At 49.0% G+C, this 23,823-nt stretch overlaps 1 protein-coding gene across 13 annotated transcripts in view; it reads right to left on the bottom strand.

Moving 5' to 3' along the window:
• ASAP1 (ArfGAP with SH3 domain, ankyrin repeat and PH domain 1) overlaps positions 1-23,823 on the bottom strand; it is a 344,867-nt gene that overhangs the window by 43,327 nt on the left and 277,717 nt on the right. For 10 of the 13 annotated variants that reach the window (XM_021088909.2, XM_021088918.2, XM_085021651.1 and 7 more), the window contains 5 exons: positions 22,455-22,555; positions 20,605-20,674; positions 5,125-5,212; positions 3,190-3,238; positions 1-164 (listed from right to left, as the gene is read on the bottom strand). The exons of 1 other annotated variant lie outside the window; for it this stretch is intronic. In XM_021088909.2, the coding sequence (XP_020944568.1) occupies positions 1-164; positions 3,190-3,238; positions 5,125-5,212; positions 20,605-20,674; positions 22,455-22,555 (472 nt within the window). Of the gene's footprint in view, positions 165-3,189; positions 3,239-5,124; positions 5,213-11,287; positions 11,365-20,604; positions 20,675-22,454; positions 22,556-23,823 lie in introns of those variants that run through there. 2 more of the 13 variants (XM_085021658.1, XM_085021659.1) reach the window with 1 other exon arrangement.

Here is a 23,823-nt window from a genome sequence, read left to right as displayed (position 1 = left end):
CTGACGAGCCACAGTCGCAGCAGACCTCGTTCCCCGGGAGCCGCTGGACGTCCTCGATGATGGCTTTCGTCAGGTCTTCCAGGCTGTTCTCCCCGGTGCTCTGCTCTCCACGGAAGGCCATGGTCAGGGCCTCCTCTTTGCTGTTCGTCAGCACGGAGATCCACCTGTCGTCAAAAACAGGAGGAAGGAGACGTAAGAGCCTGGCTATGGTAAAAACCCATTTTCATCCAGAACCTGCAAAGGAGACTCCCTCATAGCAATAAAATGAGGCAAAACGAAAGCGAGTCAGAGAATGCAAAACAGAACCCGGGAGAGCCTGAGAGGGAGGACAGGAGCCGATGAGGGGGCTTGTGTGGATACACGCGGACAGAATAAAGTCACGCCAGAGTGAGGGGGACTCAGCAATGCAAGGATGAGAAAGAACAGATGAGAAAGGAACAGGAGGCAGGAAAGAGTTAGGCAAACGGCATCTGTTTTCTGGAAGTCCATGTTTCCTTAAAAGTGAAAATGGCAGCTCCTGTCGTGGTTCAATGGTAATGAACTAGGAACCATGAGGTTGAGGGTTCGATCCCTGGCTGTGCTCAGTGGGTTAAGGATCCGGCATTGCTGTGAGCTGTGGTGTATGTCGCAGCTGTGGCTTGGATCTGGTGTTGCTGTGACTGTGGTGTAGGCCGGCAGCTGTGGTTCTGATTGGACCCCTAACCTGGGAACTTTCAAAAGCCACAGGTGCCACCCTGGGGGGGGGGGGGGAGAAAAAAAAAAAGAAAATGGAGGGATATTTTATCAGCAGCCATAAAAACTCATGCTTATGAAAAAGGTACATTAACATGGAAACATGCTGGCATTTATAATATGAAAAGTGTAGGATTTAGATTATATATATATGTATGACCACAACACGTACCCAATAACCCTTTGCGACCCATCTATGCATAAAACCACCTCAATACCAACAACAGAGGGTTGATTAACAAAGCCTGAAATAACCACAAAGTGTGTAGTTAGCCAGATAATGAGATTTAAGTTTTTAACTACTTTTTGGATGACACTTGGAAAAGGCTGACAATATAATGTTTTGTGAAATAACAGAGAAAAATGTGATATTACCTCAAATTTAAATGTATTTGTGAATTACATATTTTGTTTGGGAAAAGGCTAGAAAGAAATTCACCCAAATGTTAATACAAGTTGTTTCTGAGGGATTTTCTGTAGGAGAAACAGATGGAATGCTTGACCCTCCACTTTCCTACAACTGTCCAAATCTATATCGAGTTGTATTTCACGAGGAAAAAAAAGCTAAATTAGTCGCACCTTTTCCTCTAGGTGGCGCCCACCTTCACTGTGCTGTGAGCGACCCCCGCACAGCCTAGCTTCTCTGCTGTGAGGCAGAAACCTAACAGCTCAAAACTAACTGTCTAGGATGGGGGGAGGGTGGGAGGCATTTACTACTTTTAAGTTAAATAATATTTTTTTCTATCATTTAGCCTCAAGCTGGAAACCTGAAATTGTTTGATTAAAAACAACTCAAGAATCTGGGTTCCACAGGGTGCACCACTGTGCATCTTAGCAGCAGCAGCAGTGCTGATACCGCAGTTTTCGCTTGACTGCAGTCTGTCTTGCTTTCTTTAGATATTCTGATATTTCGGCTGCAGGAATGACCAGCATCTACTAGGTGCGAAGAACTTCTAATTTTTGAAATATAACCCTCCAACAAGCCTCTGAGTCGGGGTTTATAATGCTTTAGAGAAGAAGAAACAGAAGCCTAGAGAGACTAAGTGACTTGCCCAAGGCCCTACAGCAGGACTGGCAACAGACCTGAAGACAAAACAGTTCTGCTAAGCCCTTTTCTCAGAGTTCTTCCCTTAGGCCACATGTGCCTCTTTACTTGAGAATTCATGACAAAGAAAAAAAAAGTTTGCCATGATTATCCAAAAATACATATTTAAAGGACAATTCACTTTCTGGAGGAATAATTCAAATTTGGTGGAATGGCTATTTCAAAAGGGCCAAGAATCAAAGCAAAAACTTTTTTTTTTTTTAGAGCTGCACCTGCAGCTATGGAAGTTCCTGGGCTAGGGGTCGAATCAGAGTTACAGCTGCCAGCCTACACCACAGCCACAGCCACACCGGATCCGAGCCGCATCTGTGACCTATACCACAGCTTATGGCAACACCAGATCCTTTAACGCACTGAGCAAGGTCAGGGATTGAACCCTCATCCTCACGGATACTAGCTGGGTTACCACTGAGCCGCAACGGGAACTCCCTGAAAATTCTTTAAAAAACTTTAAGTTACTTGAAAGTAACAGGCATACAAAAAAGTATAAGTAATGAAATAGTGCATAACTGTGTTTTAATATTTTTAAAAAAAGTTACTTTGAGTTTACAGGAGTTAAAAAAAATTGGAACTGTACAAGCTTTACACATTTTATCTCGAGCCTCAAAATCCTGCAAGTAGGGCCCTAATCCATCTTATGGACAAGAAGGCTGAGATGCGATGCTCTCTCCAAGGTCAAAAAGCCACTAACGGGCAGATTCTGAACTAGAACGCCAGGCTGCCTGACTTCAAATGTGCAGCTGCTCTCTCTGCTGTACCTGCCTCCTTCCTCGGCAAGACGAGAAAGGGTTTCTCCGTTCAATTCGATGAACACTTTCCCATGAGGAAGTAACCCGGGGAGGCAGTGAAGCCCCCTCCGTGCAAATTACACGAAAAGGAACATGGTCCCCGTAGGGCGCCATGACCTCCGACGTCCCAACCACGTCGGCCCTCACCACCACCAGCCCTCGGAGAGAATCCCAGACCCACGGCCCCAAAGGTGAATTGCTCCGAGTCAAGGCCTCCGAAGAGCAGATGATGGATTAGAGAGGAAGAAGGCACACTGCTGGTCAGGAGGCTCCAGGGCTCGCAGACCGAGGCAGGGGACCTGGGGGGACCTGGCGGGAGGAAGCAAAGCTCCCAGCGAGGTGGGGCTTGAGCAGAGCCTTGAAGGGGGCATGGAGTTTACTGAGTACCCCAGAGACAGGAGACACATGTGAAGGCCCAGAGGTCAGGAACAAGCACGTGGAACCACCAGGCGTGGTTTAAAAAAAAAAAAAAAAAAAGAAAAGAAAACTTTAAGGTTTATTATACAGGACAGAGAAGTACTTTTTCACGTGAAGGCACCATGTTGTTATGTCCAAACTACTTACGCCACGTAGTCCTGCTCATCTTCCGCCTGAAAGTGATACGTCCTATTATCTAAAATACAGGAAAGAAACAGAAAAAAGTGAAACCTCAGAAAGCAATAATATCTTCAGGTACAAGGCAATTTTTCAAAGTTCCTGGGGGAGAGGTGCACACATTGAAAGCAGGACTTTAATTTTATTTTTGCATCATTTTGCTATGGCAGTTACATGATTCACATTGTCAATACTGCTTTTCTGAAAAACAACAAAATAGCTGCAAACACCATGTAATAAACACCCAGCACTTCTTTAATGATTCATAACTCACAGGGCCGCCCTGACAAGCAGGTATATCCTGGCCAGGTCCTCTCTCGCTGGATCAGGCTTCAGGGCAGAAGGGCTCAGCCCTTCCAGGAGGGTACCCTCCAGCTGCTACCAGGTGAGGGAGGAGCAGTGTAACTTGGATCGTTTGGGTCAGTAGACTTGGGGGGAGGGACTCTTCTTTAAATTCTGGCATGTGCTAGAATGCGCCCACATCTTGAGGTCCGACTTCCACTGAGTTGCCACCTTTGCTTACCAGCCACTCAGCACGTGGCTGCTCTGGGTCAGCCCGCTGCCCCCACACCCCCTGGGACCCTGGGAGAGTCCAGAGCGCCCGAGTCCTGGCTGATGCCTGCCTTCCTGCTGTGAGACCTCATGCAAGTCTCAGAACCTCTGAGTCTCAGTTTCGTCTGTAAAATAGGAAACTGACGGGGCTTTGGTGAGGGTTACCTGTAATGGACATAAAGCACCAGGCACAGATCAGATGTTTATTGAACAGGATAAAGGGCCTAAAAATGATCACATTTTTAGCTTTCTGAAGTCCTAGTTCCAACTTTTCATATTTTTTCTCATCAATTAAAGAAAGCCCTGGGTCATAAAAACCACGGGAATCTGAACTTCAATAGGTGCTGCGGAATCCAGCGGAGACGCCACCCAGAGGGTCTCCCGACTGATCCCGACTTTGGGGCGGGGACCGTCCTTCCACTCACAGGACGGTATCAGAAGGATTTCGAGGGGCAGGAAGGTGTTTCTGTGCTGTACACACAGGTCATGTATGCAGGCTGCTGGCCTGTCCTGAAAGGCTTTATAGAGAAGGGAGGTCAGTGTTGCAGGATTTCAACATCTGTGAGTCACGTCATTGGCAATGCCATCCTCTTCCTTTATAGAGACGTCCACTCAGCTACTCTGAGTGCCCATGGGGTCAGTGAAAGCACAGGGAGCCAGCCCAGAGGAAACCAATCTCCCCTCGCTCTGAAGGCTGAGAACTCGGGCTGTCCGCTGGGGGAGAGGCGGATCCTCATGCACCCGCATCAAGAGGAAAGCACACTCTGACCCGAGGATAAGACGGTGAGTGGTACTGTCTCACGGACTCACAAAGTCTGAAGGCGATTCTGCTTGCAAGCAAAGGAATGACTTTTCCTCTAAGAGCTCAAACTTTGTAAGGATAAAACTCCAGGCAAATCAGCTGTACTGATCCAGCGGCACACCTGCACTGTCAAATCTCTGTCGGCACTTCTGAACCACAGGTACATGTCAGAATCGTCCGGGACTTCTAAAACCAATACCTGTTTCTGGACCTCACGCCAAAGACTGAGATTCAGCAGATGTAGGAGAGACATGGGAATGTGCTTAGAAAAATCCCTCCAAGGGGCTAAAGCTGTGCTCCTGGTCAAGAGCCGGCCTGGTTTAGGGGTCGCATCGAGAGTCTGGTCTAGGGTGGGTCAGCTCTGAGCCCGTAACGCCTCCCCACCTGCACGCAGGATCTGAGCAGAGGTCGAGGCCTCTTCCCGGGGCTGCATGAGCAGCACAGCAAGGAGCTCTGCCTGGGGAAGCTGAGGCTTCCACCTGGAGAGTGGAGATGGGCAGAGCCAGAACCCACAATACCTGGCTCCTGACTTGGGGAGAAAAAGGACTCACGTGATATCAGGTCAAAAGACTTCTTGTCCTCGGCGTTCGGTTTCACCTGACAGGTGAGAAGGTTCAGCTTCGCTGGCTGCCTGTTGGACTGGATGGGAGAGGAAGGGGAGCGTTACATTGGCACTGCCGCTGCCCTGAGGCCCAGCGCAGGACGGCAGGCGGGCAGGATCATGCGTGACTTTGATTCTGAATCTCATTAAAGAGGGGAAGAAAATGTTAGGTGGCCTAAGAAGTGTCTTTCAACTGTGCATAAACATCCTGGTGATGAGTCAGAGCATCGTCTCGCTTCCAACGAAGACCAGCTCTGAGCCGCGGCGACGTGCCTTTCTGGAACCTGCACGTACCTGAGCGCCAACAGCCGGCACGTCCATTGCTGCATCTCACCGGGAAATGGTGCTGGGTGTGCTTCCTTCATTCACTCAAAATGACCCCTGTAACCATTCACCCCAAACCTGATGTCCCAGGTACCCATGAATTTTGACTGTAACATGAAACTTCCATTCATTCTCCCCAAAGCGCGGGGACAATTATCGCTTGTGAGACACGGCTTAACAAGCCTCACAATCTGGAGAGAGGGAAGATACCGTAAGGACCTCCTCTTGCTTTTCAGCCAATCTCCTGGTCACACACAGATAATTCATACGGATTCACACAACATCTAGCTGTTCACGCCAATGTCGGCGTTGCCCACAAGGGGTCTCGCCACACCATCTTCCTGGTCAGAACTCTTTTTCTTGCCCTCCTGCCTGCATCTGTCCAAGGTCACACTCTGCCAATGGCTAATGCCAGCTTCTGGAAGGCACTGCTGAGGCATGAGGCGCCTCAGTTCCAGGGGTGGACTTCGCTTGAAGTCTGCAGAAATAAGCAACGAACTCTTTGGTCAGGCCCATGACCTGCCCCCAGTGACAGTCACGACTCTGAAGATCTCCCTGCCTGGAGCGTTTCCACCCAACCAACATAAACTTTAGGGAAAACAGAGGGGGAGGCAGGTGGCAGGGAGAGGCCCCATCAGTGCCTCGGGGCCTACATGTAACCACAGAGACGGCGCGCGGTCAAGGTCATTTCGACACCACACTGCCCCTCATTCTCGTGAGGGGCATGGATGCTTCATTTCTACTTTTTTTTTTTTGTCTTTTCTAGGGCCGCACCCATGGCATATGGAGGTTCCCAGGCTAGGGGTCAAATTGCAGCTGTAGCCTCATCTGTGACCTACACCACAGCTCATGGCAATGCCAGATCCTTAACCCACTGAGCAAGGCCAGGGATTGAACTCGCAACCTCATGGTTCCTAGTCGGATTCGTTAACCACTGAGCCACGACAGGAACTCATTTTTCTTTACCTTCCTCTGTGGCTTCAAGGAGATGAGACACAGAAAGCAAACCCCCTGCCCCGAGTCTATCTGGCCCAGGGCAGCCTCTCTTGGGGGAGGGACCAAGATAGGCCCAGGGATTTCATGGTCTTTGCACACACGTGTGACTTAGACATGGAAACCAGAAGTAAAAAGTCTCGGGCAGAAGTTTTGCCTAAAAGGAAACAGTGCTCAGGAATGGATTCCTGTCCCAGAGGCTGGCTGCCAACCCTGGGGCGGGGGCAGGAGGTCGTGGGCCTGCACGTTTCTCTTAGGACAGACCTGGAGTTTGGGTTGATAAAGACCTCAGACTCCAAACCAGCAGCTGCAACAGAAACCCTTGCTGGGGTCCACTGCAAATAGAACTATCAGCCTGCATCTTTTTGGGTGTTGATAAAACGGCTGGATGTCCCACATGAGTGGCACCGACACGTGACAGACTGGGAAGGAAGCGACCCCAGCTAAATGGCGAGATTCTGCAGACTCATGCTCCAATTTGGCAACCATACCTAAAAGCTTTGGGAAGATCGCGAGATGATTAAAGGAGTGGAAAATGGGAACTTTGAAGCTTGTTTAAAGGCATTATTTAGTCAGAGGAAAGAGGCCAGAGAGTAGCTTAATCGCTGTCTGCAAGTATGTGAAGGGTTATTATCAGCGAAGGTTAGGCAGCCGTTTCCCATCCGCACAGGCCAAGAAGAAACGGCACTCATACTGCAGCAGATCTGAGCCAGAGGTAAGGAAGAACTTCCCCGGCCCAAGCTGATTATGCATAATAAGAGCTTTCAGCCGAGGCACATGAAGTCCCTGGGCTAGGGGTCGAGTCGGAGCTGTCGCTGCCTGCCTATGCCACACCAAAGCCAGATCTGAGCCACTTCTGCCATCTACAGGGCAGCTCACGCCTCACCGAGTGAGGCCAAGGATGGAACCTGCAGCCTCACGGGCACTACGTCGGGTTCTTCACCTGCTGAGCCACAGCGGGAACTCCAGTTTCAAGTTTCTTCACTGAACTGGAGACATCTCTTATGACAACCTTAAGGATTCTTTAGACACCATGCATAGTGGAATGTGGAAGGGGTTAACTAGATTTCTTTTTTCTTCCCAAATCTTCATGACCCCAGTTCCTAAACAGATACAACCAAACACCACATACACAATTTTAAAAAAGGGAAGAGTACTCAGTTAAGTGTCAACTGATTGTGGAAAATTAAATAGCACCATTCACCTCTCTTTTCAGAGCATGGGCTACTTCAAAGTATATTACCAGAAAGCTTCTGATGACGAGGGCTTTGTGCATTTTAAGTCATTCCATGATGGACCCACAACTTCAAGGACGATGACCGGTGGTCCTTATTCCCCCGGAAGCCTGTCAAGTCTCTGGACAGACACACCACGCGCCACATCACCGTGAACCTCACTTGACACAGACACATCCTTGTCTGGACAGTGTTCTTCCCCCAAATGCCAGGGGGACAAACGGCGCATGACCCCAAACGCAAATCTGAAGAGCAGAGAACACAAGTTCTGAGAGTTGAGGGGCGGACACGGCCAGCCCTGAGCCCAGGGCCACCGGGAAGCAGAGGGGGCGCAGAACCGGAGCCCTGGGGCCAAGACGCCAGAAGGCTCAGAATCACTACAGTGGTAATTAGAACAGCAAGTCTGTGTTACTTCCCCCAATGTCAAGTCCCTTCTCAACATTTAGTCCTAATGTATAGGTGTACTGATTAGAGACGGTATGATCCCTCCCGGCTGTTCAGCAGAGGAAGATCACAGGGCGCAGAAAGGACCTGCCCTAGGCTACAGCGCCAAGGAGCAGTTTGGAAATGCCTTCATACTAAGAACGGGAAAGGAAGAAAAGAAAGAAAACTAAGGAAGTGTCTATTTCTTGAGTCCTCACTGATGGTGATTCCCACCAGGCTCAGAATAAAACCTCCAGTCGGCCCCAGGACCTCCAAGCACAGCCTCCAGGCTCCTCTGTCCTCAGCTCCTGCCACCTGACCTGCTGCTCCCCCTGCTGGCCGTGACGGGGACTGGCGCCCTCCTACTTGGCCCTGCTCCCGCCCTCCAGGCCTCTGCGGGAGGGGCTCCTGGACGACCACCCCCCTCTGCACCCTGCTGTGCTGTCTTCCCAGCTCTTCTCGCTTATTTACCTCGTGTCTTTCATCCCACTAAGGACACAGGTTTTTCTTGTTTTGTTCACTAAAATGCCTACAGCAGGCTCTCAATCAATATTTACAAAATGAAAGAATACATTCTAGGTACCTTACATGTACTATTTCATGTACGACCCGTGAAGAAAGGAAGTCTTTTTAGTTTCTTTTAATAAGTAAGTTGAGAGGTTAGCGCATATTCCTGAAGCCTCCCAGTGAGAAAGCAGCAGAGCCTGGAGCTGAGCCCAGGCTGGAGCCGACCAAAGCCCCACTTCCTCTCTGCTGCGTGCGCTGGACAGACAGCTACACAACACCCCCAGGAGCACCCTGCACCCTGGCGCATGAGAACACTGCCTTCTTAGAAGAGAAAGGGCCAGAGACAGAGCCAAGTTTCCAAAGATTAACTTCTCTTTTAGTATCTTCTCAGGTCACCTGACTTTCACGATTGATGAAAAATTTCAGAAGTCTGTTTGAAACACCCTTGCACTTACTCATTTGGCAAGATACGTATGAAGCCGACACCAAATCTAATCACATAGGAAGAGCAGGTGGTCTGCAACTGAGCAGCCACAGCCACAGACCCGACCGTGGGTCTTGGATGTGCCCGGTGCCAGGAGTGCACTGAGAACTTCCGTGAGGCTTGGGAGGCGGCTCCAACTCCCGTCGGGGTAGGGGGCTGCGCAGAGAGGAGGTGCAGCTCCAGGAGCTGGGGTGAAAGGGACGAGGAGGACAGCGATGCGAGGAGAGGCAGGGAGGGCACTCCTCGTGGCTCCCAGGACTCACATGGTGCCCCTGGACCTCTGGCAGTCCCCTGAGGGAGCCGGTTAAAGGCAAGACTTGCACTCCGCTGGTGGAGGAGAGAGCAAGACTAACAAGTGCCAACGTGGATGAATTAAAGCGATGATTAAAGGGGGGGCCAAGCATGCAAGACACAGCTAAAAAGAGGCTTTTGACTTTGAGGCTTGTCCTTTTACAAAAGGTTTCACTTCTTCAAAGAATGCATATTCACTCAAGTCGCACTAGGAGAGCCAGCAAGGACGGCTGCTTGGTAATCCCACCTTCACACCTGAAGATGGTCAGTGATAATACCTCCATTTCAACAAGATCTCTGGGTGTGAAATGTCTGTGTTTTAGGAAAACACAGGTTGGTTCAATTTGTATATAGCATTCTGCAAATTGCTTTTTCAAGTAACAACATACGCGGGTATTAGTTTTATACACACACTCGCAGGTTTTTTGGTTTTGAAAATATTTCCACTAGAGAAGCTCCCAACCCCACAGAAGTGATGAAGATATTATTCCTCTCACATAATGCTCTGCCACCCCAAACAGAGGAGGCTGTTCAGCTAGGAAAATCACCAGTGATGCACGCAGAAGCAGAATGGATCGATTCTGATGAATGTTTTTGTGTTTCCCGAAAGAAAACAAACCCCACACACTTGTCCTCAGCTCAGCGAGCGCCCCTGGGAAGTGTTTTGCTGGAAGTGTGAAGTCGTTAGTGCAGGCGTGTTTCTGTTAGCAGCAAACAGCTGCTGCTGGAATTAGTCTCCAGAATGAAATTATTTCCCCCATCATCCTGCTGAGCCGCTCTGCTTCACACACAAGACGTGAACATGAGTCACTCCTTGGGAAACAAGCCTGACCCAGCCAGGCTGCGGTGTAGAAAGAGGCAAAAACAAAATGATAAGGCTCTCTTCGCTTCCTCGGCTAATACTTGCTAATGGAGCGGTTTGGATCTTTAGAGTCCTCTCTATGTTTTGCTCAATAAATATTTAAGCACCCTCCATCCTTTAGAGGGACACGTATGTTTGGCACATAGTCAGTAACCCCAATGACCCCCGGCAAGAAGTCAGGTACACACTGACGCCTACTGCTGCAGGGAGATCGCATCTCCAAAATTTTAGTGTATTAACACCTGACTTTGGGAGAGTATTTTGGTTTCTTTGGGGCAAGGGAGCAGTTCTCATTTACTGAGCACCTAAGCAGCTGGATACTTTACGTGAATGTTACGATTTAACTCCTGCAGTTACCTCACTGGGAACTGTGACTGTGCCCACTTTACAGGAGGAAACCAAGGGGTGGGAAGGGGAACGTAAGCGACCAATGTCTTACACCAAGAGCGGCGATTGGAACCAACAGTCCCTAGAGCTTTTCCCAAGTATCATTCAGCTTCCCTGTGAGGCAAGTCCTCTCGGGACATCTGCAGAGCCGGGGGTGGGGGGGGGCATCTTCCCTGCTTTTCCCTTTCTGGTTCCTGCTCTGGAACAGCCTGTTCCCTCATTTTCCCTCCAGGTCACTTAATACTCCTGCTGAGAAACCCCACTCCTTTCTCGAGCTGCTCCACCTTCCAACATTCCTTATCTCGTAACCACGGCTGAGGCTCCCTCGTCCCTTCAGTGATGCTTCAGACAGCTCAGGGAGAAGGAGCTGATCACCCATAAAGTAATTCATGCTAGGGTGTGAATGACTATGAATCCTTTAAAACCTCCCAACAGACAGAGCGGAACCAGAAAAGGGGGTTAAAAAGCCCAGAAATGCTGGGGACTCAGAAAACTGGAAGCAGCTCAGACCTGGCCCTTTCTTTGATTTTACTACTTCATCTATTAAAAGGACCTTCAGCTAGAATCAAGGAGAAAGGAGGGAGGGAAAGAGAGACATCGAACTGACCAGGTTCTGAGGTTCACAGCCCGTTCACAAACCTTACAGAAATCCTTGCAACTGAAAGCAGGTCTGCACCTTCCACCTTGCCCTCCAGCTCCCTCCATCCTTTTAAACCACACCCCTGCTAAGCAACGGGGGAGGGGCTCAGTGTGTCTCCACCTGGCTGAACCTTAGAATTCCCTGGGAAGCAATCCTGGGGTTTCGCTCCAGACCAATCAAATTAAATCAGAACCTTTAGGAATGAAGCCAGATGATTCAAATGCATGGTCCGGACTGAGAAATCACTGGATTCACTTAGCCAATTGCAGCCTCTTCCAATCACTTGTAATGATTCATTCAGATGCAAGTGATAAGGGTTTGTATCAGAAATACATTCTCTGTTGATGCTGGTAATATGTAATCTTGGGATTCAAACAGTGAAAAGGAGAAGCTCCTTCGCCAGGAGTCAAATGAGTAAAAATCCCTGTTGATTGTATAATTTAAAAGAATAAACAACCTGTAAGACATAACCAATTAGATTTCTAAACTTCTATTGTACGGAACTTGAATTTGAGAAACCCTCTAATAAGTGTCAACATCTTCAGTTTTGCAACGTGGCAGAAACCTCCAAGGACATTCCACAGAGGTCCCGAGTTTCCCAAACAGTGCTGCTTATTCTGTATGTCCAAGTGACATCACTGCATGGAACAACTGTGTTTCATTTGCTGGGGACCATGACTATTGAGAAGATTTCATACCAGTGCCTTGGGACCTGAGGCTGCCTTTTAAACTGGATTTATGAAAGCCAACTCTGGTGTTCTGGTCAAACCATGGGGGAGAGGAAGGGCAGAGGGGTTGAGGACCTGGCTGATGAGGTGAAGGAAAAACACACCACCTGAGGCTGATGAAGGGACACAAAACAGAGAAAAATTATTCGAGTGGAGGAGGGAGCAATTCAAATAGGGAATTAAAAACCTTGGTTCAGAGTGCACAACAAAACCTTTTTATGGTTCTTGCTTTTTTTTTTTTTAAGGCTGCACCTGGGGTGTATGAAAGCTTCCAGGCTAGGTAGGGTCGAACTGCACCTGCAGCTGCCAGTCTACACCACACCCACAGAAACGCCATATCAGAGCCACATCTGTGACCTACCCACAGCTTGTGGCAATGCCGGATCCTTAACCCACTCAGTGAGGCCAGGGGTTGAACCTGCATTCTCAAGGACTTAAATGTTGGGTTCTTAACCCACTGAGCCACAATGGGAACTCCTGGTTTTTGCTTAAGTAGAATTTTTGTTATACCAACTATAAAGTATCTTTTAGTTTACCTTCGAATTTTGTCACCTTTTTGGGGTGCCTAGAACATATAGACAGCAATATATAGATATACATATGTATATACATATGTATATCTATATATTTTGGCTGTGCCCGAGGCATACAAAAGTTCCCGGGCCAGGGATCAAACTCATGCCTCAGCAGTAACCAGAGCCACGGCTGTGACAACTACAGATCCTTAACCCATTGAGCCATGATGGAACTCCAGCAACAGATTTTTTTTTTGTCTTTTCTAGGACCGTACCTGCGGCACATGGAGGTTCCCAGGCTAGGGGTCGAATCAGAGCTGTTGCCGCCGGCCTGCAACCCAGCCACAGCAACACCAGATCCGAGCCTCATCTGTGACCTACACCACAGCTCACGGCAACGCTGGATCCTTAACCCACTTATCGAGGCCAGGGATTGAACCTGCAACCTAATGGTTCCTAGTCGGATTCGTTTCCTCTACGCCACGATGGGAACTCCCAGCAACAGCTTTTGAGTGTTTATGTAATTAAATCTCCAAATGACTCTCCAAAGAGAGTAAGGGAAGTGAAACCATTTTACCCACATTGGCTTCTCGTTCCCCGAACATGCTTTCTGGCCTCAGGATTCTGAACTGTCCTCTCTCCCTGCTCTGCTGGGCCTGCCCCTCACCAGCACTGCTGCTCTCTGCTGCCTTTCCTGACCACACTGGGGGGCGGGCCGGGGTGGGGGGCTGCCCCATTTATCTTCTATCCCAGCACCTGTTCACCTTCTTAAGACATTTGGCCTGTTTAGGATCCAAGAAGCCAGGGGCCACTAATTCATCCCTGCTTGGCCCTGGGCCTGCTTCGAAAGCAGTTAAGAAGACATTGGAATAAATAAATTATACCCATTTTACATCGGAGAAGACTGAGGCTCCAAAGGCTTCAGTAACGTATCCAAGGTCCTGTAGCTTGTTTAGGAGTTTACGACCAGGACTAATTAGTGCCACCTGTCCTTTTATAATCCACAGCGCTGCTTCTAATCTCCTGGGGAAGGAACATAGTCTCTTCTTGCAGTGACAATGGGGACAAAAACGTGGCACTGGGCAGAGCTCAGAGCAGCCCCAGAAAGCAGGAGAAGCCAACCACAGAAACAAGGTTACCAAACACACTGCGAGGAAGAGAGCAGCTCACGAGGGGTCTCCTGGTGCCTCCTTGATGGACTTGCAGGGCATCCGTTAAAGCCCTCGCAGCTGAGTGTTACCTTCAGGGCTCCGGCCAGGCTGGGAAACAACAGTTCTTGGAAAAGGCCTGCAAGTCTAAGAGTCCAAGGACAGAGAGAGGGACCTCAAGTTCCTGGGCAGCGCAACGCTCTGGAGGTGCCAGAAGGGCTGAGCGCCTCTAACAGGAAGAAATGAAATTCCTATGACAGGACAGGCCCCTACGCAGCTTCACACAGGACCTTGAAGAGTAAGGAAATGGCGACAACAAAAGAATTCGAATAAATCAGACGAAAATGGAGATGTTAACATATTTGGGAAGAAGATAACAGTCACAGCAATAATAATAGCTGCTATTTATTGAGCACTGCCTCTGCCTCACATCTTGTTCTAATTACTTATGATGGATGAACTCGGTTAATCTTTGTGCCTGAGTTACACGCTACTGTGAGGGGTCCCGCGTCACGTGGACTTGAAATCATAGCACCTGGTCCCAGGGTCCTGGAAGCTATGACCCCACCTCAGCTCACCCAGATGATGAGAGTAATTATTGAGTATATAGGATGCTTAGGATGGTCCAGATTCTACGAAGCTTTAAATGCATCATCTCATTGAATGCTCACAATACTGAAAGACAGGTACTGTTTTTATCCTACTTGACAAATGAGGAGTCAAGTATCTTCAGGCTGACTCAGAGGGCTATCTATGCTCCTTTAAAAATGTCCAGCCCACCAAGGATCATCTAAAGAGGCTCTGCCTGTCCAGTCCAGCTGGATTCCCAACCTTTTAGCGTAAAAATCAAAACTTAGTGGACTTCTGTGGAATGTGAAAAGCATTTTTAGTGTTGAGAAACTAGCAGCTATGGATTTAATGACTGTTACAGTGCTAATCCTAAGAGACCTGCAGACATTAAATGTATGACTTTTAAAAATCAGTTGTCAAGAGTTCCCGTCGCGGCGCAGTGGTTAATGAATCCGACTAGGAACCATGAGGTGGTGGGTTCGATCCCTGGCCTCGCTCAGTTGGTTAAGGATCTGGCATTGCCGTGAGCTGTGGTGTAGGTTGCAGACATGGCTTGGATCCCTCGTTGCTGTGGCTCTGGTGTAGGCAGGTGGCTACAACTCCAACTAGACCCCTAACCTGGGAATCTCCATATGCTGCGGGAGCAGCCCTAGAAAAGGCAACAAGACAAAAAAAAAAAAAAAAAAAAAAAAAAAAAAAAAAAAAAAAAAAAAAAATCAGTTGTCAGGAATTCCCGTTGTGGCTCAGTGGGTTAAGAACATGACTAGTATCCATGAGGGTGCAGGTTCAAACTCTGGCCTCGCTCACTGGGTTAAGGATCCAGCCCTGCCAGGAGCTGCGGCATAGGTGGCAGATGCTGCTGGGATCTGGCATGGCTGTGGCTGTGGCAGAGTCCAACCACTAGCCTGGGAACTTTCATATGCTGCAGGTGTGGCCCTTAAAAAAAAAAGTCAGTCTTCAGATTCAAAGATAAGCTCACGGACCCCCTGGCATGTCTTCATGACCTGGACTCCTCTCCTCCCTTCCTGGAAACCCCTACAGCCGTCTCTACACAGAGAACTTGTAACTGAGTCAATGACAAAGGATGGAGCTTGCTTCATTCCAAAGACCTAACAACAAGGTGGCCTCAGAGGAAAAGCTTATCATGCAGAAGGAAGAGCCCAGGCTTTGCGTTTAAAAACTGTTTCAGCTGTTTACAAACTGCGTGAACCTGGGCACGGGATCTAATCTCTCCGAGCCTTAGTTTCTTCATGTATAAAATGCAGTTCCAATCGAAACGTATTCACTGAGCACTAACCACATGACAGGGAATGTGCTGAGTACTGGGAATTCAAAGGCAAGAAAGACCTAATATCCACCTCCTAAGAACTTCCAACCTAGTGAAAGATGAAGGCGGGGACCCCACCCTGGGAGGACTGGCTGGCAGACTGGGAGCAGGGCACGCACTGAAGGCTCAGTAAATGGTAGTTGTCTTTCTTCTTTCAATCCATATTTGAACTGTATGTGATACTGGGGTGAATAAACTCAGGAAGAAAAGAGTTTTTGAGGAGCAAAGCTTCTTATACTTCTGAAACTATTTTTTCAGAACTATTACAATAAAGTAATACTTCACCTATAATTTACGTTTTTTTTTGTTTTTACTAAATACACCATGATTATAGTTACAAAAAAAAAAAAAGAACAAACAGAACAAAGATACAGAAATTTGTTTAGAACAGTTTAGTAGCCTGATGTAAATGTTTTCTCCTTAAGCTCTGAGGCTGATTAAAACGTCTGCCGTTTTTAGACTTGGCATTTTGAAATGAAAACATCTTATGCTGCGCTTAGCAGACACGAGACATTATCTGCCACTATCCATACTACTGTAACAGCAGATGCGGAGATTCTCCCCGAAATCTGATTCCCAAAGTGCTGCACTTTGAATAGCACATTTTTTAAAAATTACGTTTTTGCACAGGTATGTGAAGCAATGAATTTGCGAATGAAATCCTCTAGGGATGCAGCAAATCTTGCAGGTGTACACAAAAGCTGTCCTGGAACAGTAAGCTAGAGAGATGATCACGGAGCAGAACTTGTGTGGGGCGGACAGGCCAAGAGACTTGATCTCGTCAATCTAAACACACACCCGACCCTCTCCTGAGGGTCTCAATCTGTTAAGAACAACCTGCAAAAGGTGATTGGGGCCCTTCATGAAAGAGAGATTCCCAGGTCTTAAAGGCTCTACGTAGTCTGATAACAAAGCTCTTTTTATCCACGTCTCCAAAGGTCACTGGATCCCACAGCTTTTCCCAGGAAACTGCTGGCCTTGTTTTTCAACCCAATTCTAAATAATCAGTGGTGTCTGCAATGTCAGGGAAAGCCAGACACAACTAGCTACAGAAATCTTTCTGTGGAAGCAGGTATGTGATTACAAAGTTCTGTAACTGGCAGCAGAAAAAGTGAGGCCTAAAGCCAAGGAAACGTGTGGAGCGGGTTGGCACAAGCCTGTGGGAGGCAGCTGCGAGTCAGTGGTCCATCTGTCCGTGCACAGGACAGGTGGACCCACAACTTCTAATGTTTGGAGCAGGAGTGTCTGCCTGTCAAGAGATTTCAGTCCCACCAACGACATCTGAGGAAGTGACACTAACAGCAACAACTACTTTTTTCCGGTATTTTTATTTTTTAAGGGCCATACCTGCAGCATATGGAAGTTCCCAGGCTAAGGGTCGAATCGGAGCTGCAGCTGCCGGCCTACGCCACAGCCACTTGGGGTCTGAGCTGTGTCTTTGACCCACACCCCAGCTCACGGCAACGCCGGATCCTTAACCCACTGAGTGAGGGCAGGGATCAAACCTGTGTCCTCAGCTGGGTTTGTTACTGCTGAGCCATGAATAGGAATTCCAGCAACACCTACTATTAACTATGGCCCCCCCACAGCATCTTGTCTCATTTAACCACCACCCGCACCTTTACCAGTTACATACTTTTCTCAAGGTCACGCGGTAAATGGCAAAGCTGGCATTCAGACTCAAATCTGACAGACGCCTGTACCAGATTCCCAGCTGTGCCACCTGTTAGCTGGGTAAAGGTGGAGGATGAACCTCTCTGAGCCGCGACTCTCTCCCCCATAAAACGGAGGTAATAATATCACCTATAACTCAGGAGTTGTCAGGGATTAAATGTCACCACCATCCATCAAGGCACCGGGGAATGTCCGGCACATGGTAAGCATTTCAAAAATGTTAGCCACCATGAGGTGACGACGGCGATGGGATGGCGACGGCAGGAGTGCCTTTGGAAAGTCAGAATTAGATGGTGGGACTCCTCACTGTCACACACACAGGGTTGGAACGGACACCGGTTCATCACCCGCAGAAGAGGAACAGCAGAAGCTCTATGAGGCAGGCGGCGGTGACGTGCTCTGAACAGCGAGCGCCCAGCCCAGGGTGTGTGCTCAGGAAGTGCCACCCCCTGCCCTTAGTGTGCTGATCCTAGAGCCTGCGATCAGAAACCGTTATGATCTGGGGCCCACAAGTATTTCAACCACCACAGCAATGAGAAGGGTGGGTCTCGGCGAGGCCAGCAAATGCAGACCATTAATGCCTCACAGGGGTTTTAAGAGTAAAACCCTAGCATGTGCCAGCGGTGGGATGTGGGCAGGATACCTCACCCTCTTCACGACAGGTGGATCTGGTAGGGGGTAGCAAAGGTTATATAATCTGTATAAAGCCCTTTCCATAACTGGGCTCAGAAAGTGCTTACTTAGTATCAACTAATGTTCTTATTACTATCAGAACTTCTTCACAGGGTTTCTCGGTTTTTTTTTTTTTTTTTTTTTTTTTGCTTTTTTAGGGCCGCACCTGAGGCATATGGAGGTCCCAGGCTGGGGGTCGCACCAGAGCCGCAACCGCTGGCCCATGCTACAGTTACGGTAACGTCAGATCCAAGCTGTGTGAGACCTACATACACCACAGGTCACAGCAACGCCGAATCCTTAACCCACCAAGCGAGGCCAGGGATCGAACCCTCAACCTCATGGTTCACTAGTCGGATTCGTTTCCGCTGTGCCACAATGGTAACTCCAGGGTTTCTGCTTCACACACTAAGAGTGCATGGAATTAAATGTGAGCAGGTCAAAGTTACCTCATTATCCAGCTGTTCACCTTTGGGGCCTAGCCCAGCATGTGGCGGAGCGGAAGCTCACCGAAACACTGCTGAATAAATGAGGAGCTGTTAGCCAGCCTCAGTGATAACGACTGACAGATGTCTGCCAACTGGACAAACGTCTGATCCCCCACGGGTGGCCTGTCCCCACTGGGAGGATAGTTAAAAACCTCAGCTGGGCTGAGGGGAGCCGAAGGCCTCTGAGGACTCAGCCCAAGGGTCCTGCAGGAGGAAAGGGGCCGAGGTGACATAACTGCTCAAGTTCCATAAAGGCCGTAACGTTTAAGAGGCACGGATCCATCAACCCCTGGAAGGGCCCGGCCACAGGCGTGTACGAAGCGCCACCCGTGTGTCTGGCTCTGCGAAGGGGCTGAGGAAAGAGAGGCAGACAGGACCCGCCAAGTGCCCCCGGGGGGAAGGGTCTGCACGGAGGCGGGTGCAGGGACGGAGGTGGCAGGCCAAGTCTGCGTTTCCGACTGCCCGTTCCCAGCCAGGTCACGGTGCTTCTTTGTGCCCCAGTTTCTCCAGCTGAGAGATGAAGACCGTGATGCCACATGGGCCGGAGGGAGGCCCAGGGGACCTTACGGAGCATCTGGCACGTGGAAGTGCTCGACAGGCGGTGCGTCCTTTCCCCCTCAGTGAGGAATCTAAACCTGGCTGAGGATAAACACTGCCAAGCGCGCCTCTCCTTTTCCCACTCTCCTGGAAGAGATGCCCCGCTCGCAGAGCCGGGGGGCATCGTGGGCACAGGACACTGAGCTCTGACCACCAGCTCTACTCGGGAGCCTCCGTCCAGACGCTCCGTGTGCTCTGCCGTTTCCGCTCCTGTTTTGTCACATCTTCTTCCATCTTTGCACCTTTAAGATTAAAAAATACTTTTTGCTCCCTTTAAAGGGGCAAAATACGAACTCCTTCACTGTGTCTTTCTTTGACTACCACTATGATGGAACCATTTTGACATGTGCATGGATTTTGTTACTATGGGACTTTTTAGTTAGAAATGGGGGAGTTCCCGTCGTGGCGCAGTGGTTAACGAATCCGACTAGGAACCATGAGGTTGCGGGTTCGGTCCCTGCCCTTGCTCAGTGGGTTAACGATCCGGCGTTGCCGTGAGCTGTGGTGTAGGTTGCAGACGCGGCTCGGATCCCATGTTGCTGTGGCTCTGGCGTAGGCCGGCGGCTACAGCTCCGATTGGACCCCTAGCCTGGGAACCTCCATATGCCGTGGGAGCGGCCCAAGAAATAACAACAACAACAACAACAACAAAAAGAAATGGGTGATACGAAGCATTGAAATACACATTCTGCTATATTCTAAGTATTCGCTTTAACTATATCATGTATATATATGCAACAATTTGAAGGGAAACAGAATGTGTTAGTAACTTAGTTTTATTATTTTCCACTTTCCATTAAATTGCTTTTATTCCTAAAGAAAGAGGAGTCATAACTGAGGCCATGTCATTCTTTGACTGTTTTACTTATAAATGTTTTTATCCTTTAACATACCAAGGTGTTTTCTGGAGTAACAATTTTAAAAAAGACAGAGCACTGTAACACATACTTTCATTGCCTACATTAGCGTTTCAAATGAAGAACATTCCGGCATTCCCATTGCGGCTCAGTGGAAATGAACCCCACTAGTATCTGTGAAGATACAGGTTTGATCCCTGGCCTCGCTCAGTGGGTCAAGCACCCAGCATTGCCGTGAGCTGTGCTGTAGGTGGCAGATGTGGCTCGGATATGGCGTGGCTGTGACTGTGGCTGGCAGCTACAGCGCTGGTGTGACCCCTAGCCTGGGAACTTCCATATGCCGCACCTGTGGCCCTAAAAAAAAAAAAATAAATAAAAAATAAAAAAAATAAAGGACATTCTCTGGCGTCTTTAGAATTCAGAAAACGTCAGGTTTTTCAGAACAAGCAATATATCCCAAAAGACAATATTATAAAATAAGAGAACACCTGATGTAGTTTGAGAGAGCAAAGGACAAAAAGTTCTGGTGGAGCAAGAGAACAAGGCAGGATAAAAAAATGAGCCATTTCTTCTGTGAAGGACACTTCTAAACCCTCCATGCATCAAGCATACTGGGGAAGTTCTCAGGGCTGGGATACATCACGTATTTGCTTTCCAGCCCCCCAGAAACCACCACGGACACAGCACAGTAAATGACTGGACACTCACCGTGGCGTGGGAGATGGTCAGAATCCCGTTCTTGACGGAGCACTTCCTTCTCTGCCACACTTTCCGGAGCCTAAAGAGGAAACCCAACCTGATGTGGTACTCGGTTCACGCAACGATCACGACCAAAAAACACCAACCCCCAAACCAAAAATCATCATGCAAAGCAGAAAATTTTGGCTTTTACTATCCTAGATGGAGAGTAATTCAGACTAGTACGCATATACAAGGATGCTCATTATAGCACAGTATTTTGTTTTTGTTTTTTGCTTTTTAGGGCCATACCCGCAGCACATGGGGATTCCCAGGCTAGGGGTTGAATTGGAGCTGCGGCTGCTGGCCTCCAGCACAGCCACAGCCACACAGGATCTGAGAGGCGTCTGCAGCCTACACCACGGCTCACAGCCACGCCAGATCCTTAACCCACTGAGCGAGGCCAGGGATTGAACCCGCAACCGCATCAACCCATCTTCCCTCACAGAAGCTGGTTAAGAGGCACTCCCCGGACACGAAGCCCAGGGCAGCAGCATCCTTCTCTGCCAACATATTTTAAAAGATTAAGCAACCAACCTAAGAAGCTATTCAACTTAACGGGAACTGTCCTAACTCAGTTTATTCATTGTATTTAATTCGCTTTTATTCAGGAGGTTTTCTCACACTGTGTACTGAGAAAACAAAACCAAACCCCGTATTTTCTTGCTCAGAAAGCCGAGGAAAGGAACACAGAAGCAGTGACCTTTCTGGTTCCTAGAGGTGGCTTAGGCCGAGCCTCCAGGTCCGCAGAGGAGGGGGGACCCTAGCACGTCAGCCCCTGCCACTGCCCAGAGCCCACGCCCGCCTCTGTGGACACTCCCGAGACTTTGCTGGAGCCAGCACAGCTCCTGAAGGGACAGACCAAGGACTTTCCCGTGGGGTCAGAGAGTGCCATGCCGAGCTCGGGCAAAGGACCCTCCTGTTGGAAGGTGGTCTGGCGCAGCTGGACACGTGCCAGTGTGGACGAGCCATGACTTAGGCTGCCATCACCCTGAGCCGTGTGCCCTCCTAAGGCCACTGACCTCTCGGAGACTCACTTTCTCTGTCTGACTCAGGAAGATAAAGTCCACCTTCTAAAATACTTGGAAAAGTGTATATAAAGCAACTGCTCTCGATAAATGCCTTAACCCGTGCCCACAGCAGTGACAACACTGGATGCTTAACCTGCTGTACCACAAGAGAACACCGGCCTGTAAAGGTTAAAATTTACTTTTAAATATTAGAAGTTGTAGAGTTCCCACTGTGGCACAGTGGCTTAGAAATCTGACTGCAGTGGCTGGGTTGCTGCGGAGGTAGAGGTTTGATTCCTGGCCTTGTGCAGCGGGTTTAAAGGATCTGGTGTTGCCCGGATTTGATCCTTGATCCAGAAACTTCCATATGCCATGAGTGTGGCCATGGGGGGGAAAGAAAAAAAGAAAAAAAAAAGTTGTTTTTCAAACTGCGGCCTAATTGTTTAAGTGACAAGGAAGGAGGGCAGGGGTGTGGGCGGCAGGGCGGGGGGCATCCTGCAGAGAATCCCGCAGTGCAGACACCCAGCGAGGGGGGGCGAGCCGCATGCTGGCCCATGCTCTGCTCAGTCCTGCCTCCCTCAGACCGCACGTTACTAGTCACAGTCACTGAGGGACCACAGACCCACTACTGCCGCTTCTAAAGACAGCAGGTTAAACCTCAGACTCACCTGAGGAGCGCGGTGTGCTAAGGGTCTGAAGCTGGGCTGTTTCCCTATCCAGGAGGCTGGGACAGGTGCCTGGGTGACTGACGCTGCATGTGTGCTCAGCACACAGGGACCCCCGCCTCCCCCAGGCCACGTACATACGTACCCGTCACTCTTCTTCAGCAGGTACCCCTTCTTCTCACTGCCATACTCCTTGTTGCCCTGGAGCTGGTGCATGCTGTACCCTCCTTGCCGGCTCTGGGAATCCTAGAAAGGAGAGACCACACATCAGACAGACGCCAGAAAGGGTCCTCAAATCCTTGGCTCTATCCTGCCGGAGCCTGTGCCTGTGCCTGGTGGTCTGGGGCTAGGAGAGCCACGGGACTTGGAGAGGTGTCAGGTCCTTGCCTTGTTCTAGGGGAGGAAACTGGGCAGGTCCGTCATTGCCAGCATCCCAAGCAAGTCTGAGGCAGGGCTGGGCCTGAGGCCCTGATTGCCCATCCCTAGTTCAAAGCCCAGCTCTACTTCCAGCAAACGCACTGCAGTGACAGACTAGTCTACGACTGCAACCAGGTTCCCTGGGCAGCAGAGGCGAGCACGGGCAGGGCTGGAGGGGCTGACGCGGGCCACAAACGAAGCTCTGCACCCCGGGAGTTCTTCCCTTAGGCACACCTTCCCTCCCTCACGGGTTCTGCTAAAACACCCACAATGAAAAGTCCACTTCTCAGTGAGGCAGTTAAGATCCGCTGTGAAATTCTTACTTCGTAACAAACTAGTGCTCTGCAAAAATATACCCGGAGCTATGCTTTTAATTTAAACAGATGATTCTAGGGCAGAGAAAAGTGTATGACGTGGTGACATGGTGACAAGGGCTGACAGAACAACACAGATGCAAACGAGCTTGATGGAACATCCACGGACAAGTCCCCCTAGTTTCTAAAACTGCGCGACCAGACGCAGCCTTTACACCGCGGAAACATAAAAAATAAACTAACGATGGTGAACTGGAAAAGAACACGGGGCTTTAGACACAGAAGGACAGTACATTCCCACGAAAAAGCATTGACTTACTCTCCTAGACTTCGAGCAGGAAGGGCAAAAGCAAGAGAAAAAAAAAAAAGGCAAAACATTTGAAAATATAGTTAATTTCATTGAGGGTTTTATTATCTCAATTTAACCACACAGAGAAAACATCATTGTAAAAATAATTACTACCAGATCTCTTACACAACCTTTACAATCATGATAAACTTTGGGTGATAGGACAATAAAATATCTTTACTACGTTTCATTTCGGCTCATTTGAGAATGGAACAAAAAAGCTGAATGGAAGAGCATGAGGCACATGTTTCTCCAAGATAAAAGGGCTGAGAAACCTCAAAGTGTGTGTAAAAGGATCAACACCTGAGTGAAAGCTAGTTAATTACTTGGAAAATCTACCAAGGGTGACAAATTGTAGGAAGATGCTTGTTCTCCAAGCGAAGAGAATGCAGTAAGAACATCCAGTGTATCAGCAACCCCTGAAATGCGATGGT

Source organism: Sus scrofa, chromosome 4, assembly GCF_054392235.1.
Source record: "Sus scrofa isolate SSC_HxYL_T2T_F1_AM1 chromosome 4, Sscrofa_HxYL_maternal_Yorkshire_Landrace_v2.0, whole genome shotgun sequence".
Classification (NCBI taxonomy): Eukaryota; Metazoa; Chordata; class Mammalia; order Artiodactyla; family Suidae; genus Sus; species Sus scrofa.
The sequence above is the reverse complement of the archived record's forward strand: the minus strand, read 5'-3'. Positions and strand labels throughout refer to the sequence as shown.